Genomic DNA, 12,022 nt, shown 5'->3' with positions numbered 1-12,022 from the left:
GGTGGCACAGTAGATAGAGCACCAGCCCTGGAGTCAGGAGGACCTGAGTTCAAATTCAGCCTCAAGTGCTTAATAATTGCCTACCTGTGTGACCTTGGGCAAGTCACTTAACCCCACTGCCTTAGTTTTTTTTTAAAAATGATTGCACATGTATAACTATATCAGATCACTCACTGTCATGAGGAAGGGGTAGAAAAGTGTGGAACTCAAATGCTTACAAAAAGATGAAAAAACTATCTTTGCCTATAATGGAAAAAATAACATTAAAAAAAAAGGTTTAGCAGCAATGATATCTTGGAGAAATCTTTTGCTCCTACTTAGTAAAGATGAGTTTGACTGATTGCAAATTAATTAGCATTGCACAGTAGATGAATTTTTAAAATGAAATCAAATTTGGATGAAAAAAGAAAAACAACTTTTAAAATGATCAGGGATTCCTATTGAACAAGTTTATACCACAAGAGCCCATCCGATTGCATTCCAAAAGAAGTGACCACAAAACAGAGGAGATAGTAAACGACCATGTTAGAACACTTTTCAGTTGGTTCATCAGTCAGTCAACAAACATGTATTCAATGCTTCCCACGTGCCAGGGAAAGAAAGGGGAAAAAACCAATTAGGCCATGGCACCTACTGTCATGGGGCTTAAGTACCAAGCCCACCAACATGACTGTGGCTATAAAGTTGTATGTGCAGAGTAGGAACAAATGTTGCAAATGATAAACAGGGTACTGAAATTTTCCTAATGGCTTTGATCTTGTGCCAAGACCAAAAAGTTTATCAGACATGGTTTACATAAGCTAATAAATAAAAACAGCCTTTAAGAATAATTTTTTGGTTAATAGGCATTTTTACCTGTAATGCGGCCTTGTGGTAGCATTTAAGAGAAAAGAATAAAATATATATCATGATTCACGTAAAATAACTTTGATAAGAAACTAATCTAAAATGCAGATTTTTAAATTAAGTGAGAAGTCATAACTAGAATTACATTTAGTGGTCTACAAATCAGTCTGAGGCCTTACTGGTAGTTCATCCTATGGACTAGTCCAGTGAGACAGTATGACCACTGTGGCCAGTGGTCTAGGCCAGCCCTGGTTTCTACAGAGGGACAAACCAAGGAGGCCTAAGGCCTCTGGTCATTTCCTTAGTTTAGCTGTGGATCCCCTTTTAATGAATCTTCTTGTTCTACCCTCCTGAACTCCCAAGAGGAGAGAAGCTAAATAACAGCTAAGCGGCTTCTCTTATATGCACTTTCTAATTCCTTGGCTGTCTCTAGTCTCCTTTCTCCTCCATTTAGTGGTTTCCTCTAAAAATAAAGTGTGTTCAGTTCTACAGACAAAGAGATTGCTAACACGGCTGTGAAGGGGAAGGCACAGTCTTCAGCAGTTTTGGCCATAACTAGGTGGAAGTCATGCAATACCTTCAAGCTTGAAATAGTCCAAATAAAAGATTCTTCAGGGGAAATTGGGAACCAGCTTACTTATGTGGTCAAAGGGAATGGTCAAAGTCATTCTGAAGCAAAATTATGCCTAAATTAAACTTATTTTTCCACTTGAAAAGTTACTGATTACATAAGTATTTGAACACACACATCTGATATTTGATATTTTAAAATGGAAATGACTCTCCTGGAGATGTTGGGTTTCCAGAACATTTTTGATACGGTCTTGTGTGACAAGGGCCCATGCTCCTGTCCTACTATCCCCCACCAACAATGTGGGTGGCATTCTCTTTCTCAGGGATCACCCCTTAGGTCTTTGTTTTCCTCTGGCATATTTCTCCAGGATCAAGTTCTCCTTCTTTCTCCTCTTGATAAGTCAGAAGAATTAATTGGGATCATTAAGCCTGTGAATGAACGTGTTCTTAAGGGGCTGATTATTGAACAAACATTGTAGAAACCTATCGCTCTGTAACAAATCATAAGCAGGCAGCTTCTGGAAACACCTGGAAAGACTCGTGTGAACTGATGCAGAATGTAGGAAGTAGAACCAAAAGAACATTGGACACATGAACAGCAACACTGTGTGATGATCAGCTAGAATGGACTTAGCTCCTCTCAGTAGTTCAGTGAACAAGGACAAGTCTAAAAGACTCGTGATGGAATGTCAATCAGACCCAGAGAAAAAACAATGGAGTCTAATTGCAGACCAAAGCAGACTATTTTCACTAAATTCAAAACCTGTCTTATGGTTTTTTCTTTTTCTCATGGTTTTTTCTCCTTTAGTTCTGAGTTATCTTTCACAACATGAATAATATGAAAATATGGCAAAAAAATAATTGTACCAGTATAATCTATATTAGATTACTCATAGTCATGGGGAGGGAGAAAAATGTGGAAGCCAAAATCTTATCCAAAAAAATCTCTTATCCAAAAAACTCTCTTTATATGTAATTGGAAACAAGTTAAATTACATTTTAAACAGAACGTATTTGGGTACATCGAATTTCCATTATTATTAATTGTGCCAACATGTAAATATGTACATGAAAAAAGGAGCTTTTATCATTGCCCCTTTAGGAAGCTCTGCTGGGTTTGACTTTCATTATCCTCAGGTGGAAGTGAGGGAATACAGAAACAGCAGAAGGACAAGGATGTGGACTTTCCATTTAAAAGAACACACCTTCTGGGACACTATTACACTGTTGGTAGAGCTGTGAATTCATCCAGCCTTTCTGGAGAGCTATTTGGAACTACACCCAAGGGGCAACAAGGATGTGCACACCCTTTGACCCAGAAATACCACTGCTGGGTCTATGCCCTGAAGAGATGATGAAGAAGGGTAAAGACATCACTTGTACAAAAATATTTATAGCAGCCCTGTTTGTGGTGGCAAAGAATTGGAAATCAAGTCAATGTTCTTCAATTGGGGAATGGCTTAGCAAACTATGGTCTATGTATGTCATGAAACACTACTGTTCTATTAGAAACCAGGAGGGACGGAATTTCAGGGAAGCCTGGAGGGATTTGCATGAACTGATGCTGAGTGAGATGAGCAGAACCAGAAAAACACTGTCCGCCCTAACAGGAACATGGGGGTGTTGATCAACCTTGAAGGACTCGCTCAGTCCATCAGTGCAACAATTTTGGGCTGTCTGCGAAGGAGAGTGCCATCTGTATTCAGATAAGAAGCCGTGGAGTTTGGACAAAGTTCAAGGATTATTCCCTTTAATTTAGGAAAAAAAAACAGATATCTTATTGTCTGAACTTGTTACCTCTTAGATTTCTTGTCTCTTCTTTAAGGATATGATTTCTCTCTCATCACATTCAATTTGGATCAATGTACAACATGGAAACACAGTAAAGACTGACAGATTGCTTTCCATGGGGGTGGGGTGGGGGAGGGAAGTAAGATTGGGGGGAAAATTGTAAAACTCAAATAATATCTTTAATAAAAATAAATTTTAAAAAATAGAGCAAAAAATATCAAAAACAGAGCATAATAAATTGAGGGAAATATTAAAAAAAAATAACACACCTTCAGCTACTGCTTTTCTCTTTTGGAGCAAGGGGTCCCAAGATCTGTAGAGCCTTTGGGAGCCTCTAGCTGGGTTCCAAGTCCTCCCAGAGAACACTCCAAAGGGTCAGAGAAAGATCTCATCTCCAAGGGAAAGCAAGGCTAAGACAAAAGGGGGTCAACGAAGGCACAACCAAGAAGGATTCTGTCTGGCCAGCCACCTCCTCTTCTCGCCTCTTACCTTCTGCTGGATGGTGGAGTGTTTCTGCTCCATGTCTCTCTTCTCCTTGGCTGCGTCCACCACCAGCCGATCCAACTGTGGAAGAAGAGGAGAACAAATGAACCTGGCACCCAACTTTCTTCAGAGAAGTTGGCGGGACTCCTAGGTCCTTTGTAAACTATGGCTCAGCTCTCTCTGGGAAGCAACAGAGCACCTCTGACATCTAAGGGCTCAGTGACCTGAGGATCATCTCAAAGCCCAGTGGGGTGCCAAGCTAAAGCAAAACACCTTCCACCACACAGTAGGATGCTGAATGTTTTAGGAGCTTCCTGGTGGCCCCACTGAGCCCCTGCCATCCCCAGGAGCCAGGGACTGTGCCAGGAGGTCACAGGTGCAGCAGCTTTTCCAGAAGTATCCTAAGGGAAGAACTCAGCTTTCAGGAGGTCTTTGTAACATAAAGACCAAGGGCAGCTAAGTGGCGTAGTGGATAAAGCACTGGCCCTGGAGTCAGAGTACCTAGGTTCAAATCCGGTCTCAGACACTTAATAATTACCTAGCTGTGTGGCCTTAGGCAAGCCACTTAACCCCATTTGCCTTGGGAAAAAAAAAAAAAGACCAAATAAAAGAAAAAGGAAAACCCAGAGCATCGTAGGCTCTCTGAAGGGTGACAGCATGGTTTTGGTTTGTGACCCAGGGATGGTGGCTGGCACAGGATGGGTTCCCAACCTAAATTTCTGCATCATCAGGAGATGGAGCTTTAGTCTAGAGTTAAGCCAGTCTCTCGAGGTCAGCACCCCAAACAGGAAAGAGACAGTACATTCTGACTGGGCAGGGCCATCAGCCCACAACTTGAATGCTCCTCCCACCCCACCACTGTCCCATTAGGCACTCCACACTGTGGGGTGGGGGGGTGGGGGTAGCTATTTCATGAGCTCTAGGATGAGACACAAGTCACCATCTCTCTGATTCTGAGGAAACAGTATACATACACACACACACACACACACACACACACACACACACACACACATCCAAAGAGTAGATCCAAGTGAGATTATGGGTACAAATCTTTGCAAACTTTCAGGTATTATATAAATATCAGTTATTATTACTGTGAATATAAACTCACCTGATTACAATTAAGACATTAAAGTAAACGTTTTCTAGTAATAAATTCTCCATTAATAGCAAAAGTTCATCCTTTCCTAAATGGGTTTACCCAGGGAATCTTATTGTTTTTTGCTAGATTTTTCTATTTCCTGCCCTCTTCATTCTTCTGGTCCTTGGATAAAACCATCAAATTTCAGACAAGATAATTCCCTCTTTGGATCTGAGCTCCTTCCTTTCCACTCTCAGTTGCAATCCCAACCACTCCTCACCACCAAGTGAATCAACCATGTTTTCCAGTAGGCAGAGCTCAAAAATGAGAAGACACTCTCTCACTACTCCCAACTGGGCCCAATGAAAGAACTCTTCAAGAGCTTTCCAAACAACATCATGAGCCTTGGGAGCAATCAGCAAAGAAATTAAAACAGAAGAAATGAAATCCAAGGTAATAGACAAAAATGCTTTCCTGCATTTTTAAAAATTCTGTTCAATGGTATCAGAAGACTCGTGTGTCTGAGCTGATGCAGCAAACAAGAGGGAGAGACCATGGGCAAGCAACAAGACCAACTTCAAAAAGAACAAAAGAAACATTCTTCATGTATATAAAAACTATATGTATGGATATGTGTATATATATGTTCACACCCATGCATTTACACACACACACACACACACACACACACACACACAAACACCCCAAGGGTGAATATGATTCTCAGTCTTGTTCCTTGGGCTCGAACAACAAAAAAGGCTGATTCTTATGAAGACTGGTATAGAAGGGGCAGCTAGGTGACACAGTGGATAAAGCAGCGGCTCTGGGGTCAGGAGACTTGAGTTCAAATCTGGCCTCAGACACTTAATCATTGCCTAGTTGTGTGATCTTGAGCAAGTCACTTAACCACATTTGCCTTGCCAAAAAAAAAAAAAAGACTGGTATAGAGATGGTTTGGGTCATGTCTTAATTAGCACATCTGAAACATTCATTAGTGACGCTGATGTCGAATTACCCCATCAAGTCTCTACATTCTCATTTTAATTGAACTGGATCCAATGCTGACACCGCTTAAGGATCTCCTGGGTGTAAGCACTGTCCTGGGTTCTGGGGCTACAAGGAAAACAAAGAAAATGTCTCTGCTTTCATGGGTCAGGGCAGATCAAACATAAACACCAATGAGTGAATGGGGTACCAAGGTGTTGAGAAAAAACTGGAATAACAGGGGATCTGAGGCAGCTTCAGGAAAATTCCTTTGAACCCCCTCCTCCCCCCCACCCCCCAAGAGAAGAAAGAGAGATTCTCCAGGGAAATGCAGGTATTACCTGTACACCTAGATCCTTCATGTAGGGCCCGAGCTCACTAAAAAGGTCGTATCCTTGATGAAAGAAGGCCAGGTGGGCGTACATGAACGATAACATCTAGCAGGAAGAAAAACAGATCACAAATGTAAAAAACCCATTTCATGAATGCCAGAAGCAATTCATTAAGAACACTGTCACATGTCATGAAGAGAATATACTAGGGCATGATGGGAAGATCACCTATATCCCCACCTTTGGTAACATTTATTTGTGAACAAACCTCAAATATCTATGGGGAAGAGTTCACATCTTTCAAAACAAATTAAAAAGACTGCACTTTCTTCCCCTGTTTAAAATGACAGAAATTGACCTGTTTGTGGCAGGTCACCATGTTGTTACCTGACCTATTTTCATTAGACCTAGTAGAGAGACACCCCCCCCAACCCCCCACTCCGCCACACACACACACACACACACACACACACACACACACACACATTCTTGTTCTCTCTCTCTCTCTCTCTCTCTCTCTCTCTCTCTCTCTCTCTCTCTCTCTCTCCCTCCCTCCCCCCCCCCTCCCTCCCCTGACATATGCTTCTCGAGGGAATTTGTTTTTAAAGGAGGCGGGCTCAAGGATGGGCCTTTTTTCCTTACCTCTCTGTAAAATGGGAGAGAGGTGGCAACATTCTGATGGTGTCTCCAAACTGACTTAGCTTTTCATTATTTGTTCAAAAGGTCTTGTTTGACTTATGCCACAGGACAACAATTATTACAAATTCACCACAAAGATCAGTAGCTTTGTGACCAGAAGGTTTAAAGTCCTAATTGTCTCTGCCAGAAACTTAAATGAAAGAAACCACCCGGCCTTTTAAAACTGTAAAAACAGCTTCCCGTTTACCTGTAAAAATATTAGAAATAAACAACCTTGACTCCAGTCCTATCCTCGCTTTGCCTCTTTAGCCAGATTTCCTGAGAGTCACCCTATCCAAAACTAAATCTGCTTTAAGGATTTTTTCCTTTTAGTTTTGGACTCCAAGGGAGCTCCCCCACAGAACCAGAAATAGGAAGCTGGCCTCTCCAGAGCCCATGTGCACTTGAGTTGCCCTGGAGGGGTCCTAAGCACTCACAACCATCTCCAAAATAAAATATGAGTGCCATGTGTTGGGAGACAAAGGGGAAAAAAAATACCAGAGGGGAGGGATTTGTATGTGACAGGCCAGGACCACACTTCCCTGATGGGGCAGGGGAGATGGGAATCCAATCCAAGGAAAGCCCACCCATCCAAATGATCTCTTGGCTAGTTTCTCAGAACACAGAAAGGAATGAGACCCTTTTGAAACCACTACAAAATACCCTAGTCCCCCTAACCCCCCAACCTGCCTCAATACCCTGAGCTTGCTGGCATCTGATCGTTTCCTCCTCTACCTCAGGAGAGAGATGGTGCTAGATTTGTGAGGTGACCTCAAGGGACCTGAAGCACACCACCTGCTCTGGCACCAAATTAAAAATCCCTTCCCAACCACAGAAAGGAACCCTAACAGAGTAAAACAAGACCCTGATATTTAACTGGGAAGCTTTACATAAACGGAAAGGGTTTGTTTTAACAATCAAACCTGGAGATTAAGTATAAGCAAACAAAGGCCAGAAGAGTCTACCAAAAGTATCCAACCAAAGGCTCATGGTAGGCCCCAGAGTGCACTAAAAAGACACCCCAAAGCCTGGCTCTGCAATGAAGGAGGAAAGGGACCCAAGAAGGGCTTATATCCAATATGTACTCTGGCTGGGAGGGAGAGAGGGAAAGAGGCAAAGAAAAAGAGAAGAAAGGAGGAAGAAACTGAGAGAGAGAGAGAGATAGAGAGAAGGGTAGGAGAAACATAGAATGGCAGCGAGAAGGTGGGGAGAAGGAGAGACCAAAGACAGAAACGATGAGGAAGGGAAGGGTAGGAGTCATCTGAGTGGTACCCTCTATGAACCTCATATGAAATAATGCCAATTTTGCCAACCCTCTACTGTAAATGAGGAGATGATGGGAACAGCCAGGTGCAGTACCTGACCATAGGGTGGCCCTGCTCATGCAGGTGCTACCACTCTGTCCCAAGTTTCTTCCCCTGCAGAATGAGGGGGTTGGACCTGCCTCTCCATGCAGTCTTTTCAGTCAACAGGGCAGCCCCTCACCAACATTCCTTTCTTCTGCCTTCCCAGTTATGGGCCCCACTTACATGAACCCAGGGGGATTCAACTGAATCTTGTTTCATATTGGAATATTGAGGGATCAAAGGTATTCATAAAATGGCTTACTGATTTCAAGATTTCCGATCTTCTTTTTGATTGAAGCACGTTAATCTAGAGAGAGAGAGAGAGAGAGAGAGAGAGAGAGAGAGAGAGAGAGAGAGAGAAGATAATCTTGATTCCTTCCAGAAAAATAACCAATCACACCTGCCAGGGAAATCAGCTTATTTTCCATTCAGGTCAGGTTCAGTTTGGGGGAACTTGTTTAATATTCTTCGCTAACATGTAAAGTTACAAATTAACAAAGAAAACTAGCCCCTCTCATTCTCTTCCTGACATCGGGGGGGAAAGGGCAAGACTTAATGGAATTACAGGAAACTTAAAATAGACAGGGTTTTTTCTCCCAAACCAGTGCTGGCCCTCCTGGCTTAATGCGTTCATCAGTGTTTCAATACAAAGACACACAGGATCTTCTACTCTTATCTTAGATAAATGCTGGCCGGACCTAAGAAGATACTTCCTAGGTATAAACACAATCCTAGCAATGTGGGGGCCAAAAAAAAATCCATTTCACCAGTACAAGAGGGAGAGGGCAATTTGTCTGAAGAAAGCAATGAGGGGGGCTCTAGAGGGAACAATCTTATACATTCACTAGCTGTGTGACCCTGGGCAAGTCATTTAACCACTGTCTGCCTTAGTTTCCTCAATTGCAAAACAAAGTTAATAACAGGGTTGTCAACAGCATCCAGCAAGGTCCTATTTAAAAAGCACTTCCCCTTGACTGAATAAAAAATTAAAGGAGGGATGAGAAGAGCCCCAAAGGCCCGGTTTGTTTGAGAAATCCTCTCTGCTCCCACACTGCTCTCCTTGGCCTCCATGCTCCTCTCTGGCTCCACCAGCTGAGAACCTCGAGACCAGCCCCCTCACCTGCACCCACCTAGTTCTGGATGAGCCCAGAAGATGGAGTCCCTTCCCAGACTACCTGTAGGACATAATCCAGAGCAATGTGCCGGAAGCATTTCCTGGTAGCCGTCAGAATGTTGGTGGCTTCTTCTACTTCATGTTGCTTATTGCGTTGAACCTGCGCGTTTTTCACTAGGGCATTTTCCTTCTCTTCACTGACCTTTTCAAACTGTTTCTTGGCATCTTTGAACTTTCTGAGATCTCTAAAAAGAACAAGAGTGATGACCTTTTAAATAATTCTGGCAGAATCACCCTGAAAATCATTTTGTTCAATTCCTCAGTTATGCCCTTGTCAGGAAGCAGGGGGCAAGGAAGTGAGGGACAAAAATGTGAAACTCAAAACCTTACAAAAAATGACTGCAGAAAACTATCTTGGAATGTAATTGAGAAAATAAAGAAATAAAATAATTTTTAAAAAAACATTATGTTCAGTGTCCCTGAATTGTACCCCCATTCATTCCCAAAAGCACAAAATTTTCTGGGCTGAGAATATCTTGACACTGGTCCAGAGATCCCACTGAAGGGTATGGACCCCAAAGAGGTTAAAGACAAAGGTCCCCCCAGACACTGACAGACTTATAGCAACTCTTTTTGGTAGCAAACAACTAAACAAACAATAAAAAATAAAGTTGATGCCCAAGGACAGGACACAGCTAACCCAATGGAGGGCCATGAGTGGGATGGAATGATTTTGGACAACAAAACAGTGATGAATATGATGATAGCAGACCCAGGACACAACATACACAAGAGACTCCACAACATAAAAGAAAGAAGCAGCAAGAGTAAATGCTGAGCAGCGATAAAGACCAAAGTGGCTCCTGAGAAGTGATAGGAGGAAAGAGTTCCCTTCTCAACTAAGGAAGGGACCCAGGAGGGGGGCAATGCTCCCGACAAGGGCAGTAGATCAAGCTAGAAGTATCCAACATAGCAACTAATGTCATTGTGTTTGTTTACAGGGAAGGGGTCAGCTGGGAAAAGTATGGAATGTAAAAAAATCAAGAGACAGGAATAAAATGCATTTTTAAGAAAGGATGAAACATTCCTAAATGTACATTTATCCCTGACAAAGTCTCTGAGCTGATAATGGATAATGACAATTTCTCCACAGTGTCTAGCCCCACCCCCAGCAGTCTATGACCAACAGGTCCAGACTTTTTTCCTTTGGCTAGCTGCCCACCTGCAGGACCCTAGAGGCAGCTTCAGAATATTATGCCATCTGGTCCTATCTCCCCCACTCTCCTGGATAAACAGCTAAGTCTGAGAGGCTCAGACTAAGAGCAACCTAGCCTCTGGAAACAACATCCTGGAGAAGATCTCCATGCCACCTGCCATGGGCAGACAGGTCAAACTAAGAGCCCTATGACTAAAAGCACCCTCCAGGTCATTGTCCCTGACCCCAGCCTAGGCAGGGAGCAGCTAGTGTTCCTCTACCAGGAAACTCAAGAACCCCAGGAACAGCAACACTATTCCCTGCCTATACCAAACCACCCCACAACCATCCTCCACAAGAGCAACCCTAGTACCAGGGGACCTGGCAAATACCATGGAAGGAATTGTAGGCCCTGGGTCTGGTCAATGGTTCCACCTCAGAAAAGGAGGGAGTTTGATGACTAGAAATGACAGAAAGGCAAACACCTGCCAACCAAGAGTGAGAAGGAGACAAGTCAGGTGGAGAATGGTAGAAAAGGGGTCAAAGATGAAAGTGAAGCAAGGCCAAAGAGATGCCAAGAGAAGCAAGACAGCCTGGAAAGCTAACAAGGACTGCCAAGGCTTCCCATGGTCTTAAAGTGAAAAGCCAACAGATAGAAGAGTCCTGCAGTGGACGTGGCTTCTTTTCCATTCTAGTCCAAACATGGAAAGGTCCCAAGAATCAGGCTCCTTCTTTCCAATGACCTAATTCCCACATCTGATGGGGGGCTCAATTTTATTCTGTACTTTATGGGGTTCCCCCTTATGGTCCCTCTGCAACAGAACCAAGGGCTGACTTACTCTTTAACAAACGTCTGAAGTTGTGCCTTAATGGATCTCTGCGTCTGATCAAACAGGATCTATGGAACAAAAGAACAATAGGAGATGTTTAGGTTGATGGACACCTGGAGAAAGTTTCTGGTCCAAGGGACCACCAAAGTGGGATGTGAACAAAGACTCTCCCTGAACTGGTAAATGCTGATGAGCAGGTTGCAGGTACAATGGTTCTCTCCCCCATGCACCCACCATTCCCTCCTCGGGGACTCTCAAATAACAGTACTCTCCATTTCAAAACAGGAATCAAACTTGGGGCTTCCAGACTCTCAGTCTAGTGCTCTCTCTACTATCTACCTGGGCACCTTAGACTGCTATATTAGGAATTCACTTCAAGATGAGGGCCTGGCTTGAACCATCAATCTTGAGGTTGTTTTACTATCCAGAAATTTCAACTAGAACTAATGGTTCTTTTCAACCCCCAATGCTAGAAATGCCATTTGCTTGATTTGTACAATTAAAGCATTTAAGTTTGACAGAGTCAGGATGGCAGAATCAAGGCAGGGATTCACCTGAGCTCTACAAACAATTTTAAAAGAACATCTCAAAATGAATTTTTGGAGGGGCTGAACCCAAAAAAGATCCACACGACATAAGTTTCCAGTCCAAGACCAAAAAGTCCATCTCCCCAGGGGGAGAGCAGAACACAGTTCTGTGCAGGCAGCAGCAGGCCTTAGGAACAACTCATACAGCAGCTGCAGCATCCTGAACTCGTGGGCCACAG

At 43.1% G+C, this 12,022-nt stretch overlaps 1 protein-coding gene across 4 annotated transcripts in view; it reads right to left on the bottom strand.

Annotated features, from left to right (window-relative positions):
• The window catches only part of ACAP2 (ArfGAP with coiled-coil, ankyrin repeat and PH domains 2), a 140,276-nt gene that overhangs the window by 47,637 nt on the left and 80,617 nt on the right, over nt 1-12,022 (bottom strand). For all 4 annotated transcript variants that reach the window (XM_074190584.1, XM_074190583.1, XM_074190585.1 and 1 more), the window contains exons 5-9: nt 11,266-11,324; nt 9,293-9,476; nt 8,380-8,424; nt 6,103-6,198; nt 3,700-3,774 (exon numbers count right to left, since the gene is read on the bottom strand). In XM_074190584.1, the coding sequence (XP_074046685.1) occupies nt 3,700-3,774; nt 6,103-6,198; nt 8,380-8,424; nt 9,293-9,476; nt 11,266-11,324 (459 nt within the window). The remainder of the gene's footprint in view (nt 1-3,699; nt 3,775-6,102; nt 6,199-8,379; nt 8,425-9,292; nt 9,477-11,265; nt 11,325-12,022) is intronic.

The sequence above is a fragment of the Macrotis lagotis genome, chromosome 6, assembly GCF_037893015.1.
Source record: "Macrotis lagotis isolate mMagLag1 chromosome 6, bilby.v1.9.chrom.fasta, whole genome shotgun sequence".
Classification (NCBI taxonomy): domain Eukaryota; kingdom Metazoa; phylum Chordata; class Mammalia; order Peramelemorphia; family Peramelidae; genus Macrotis; species Macrotis lagotis.
This window is presented reverse-complemented; position numbering and strand designations above follow the sequence as displayed.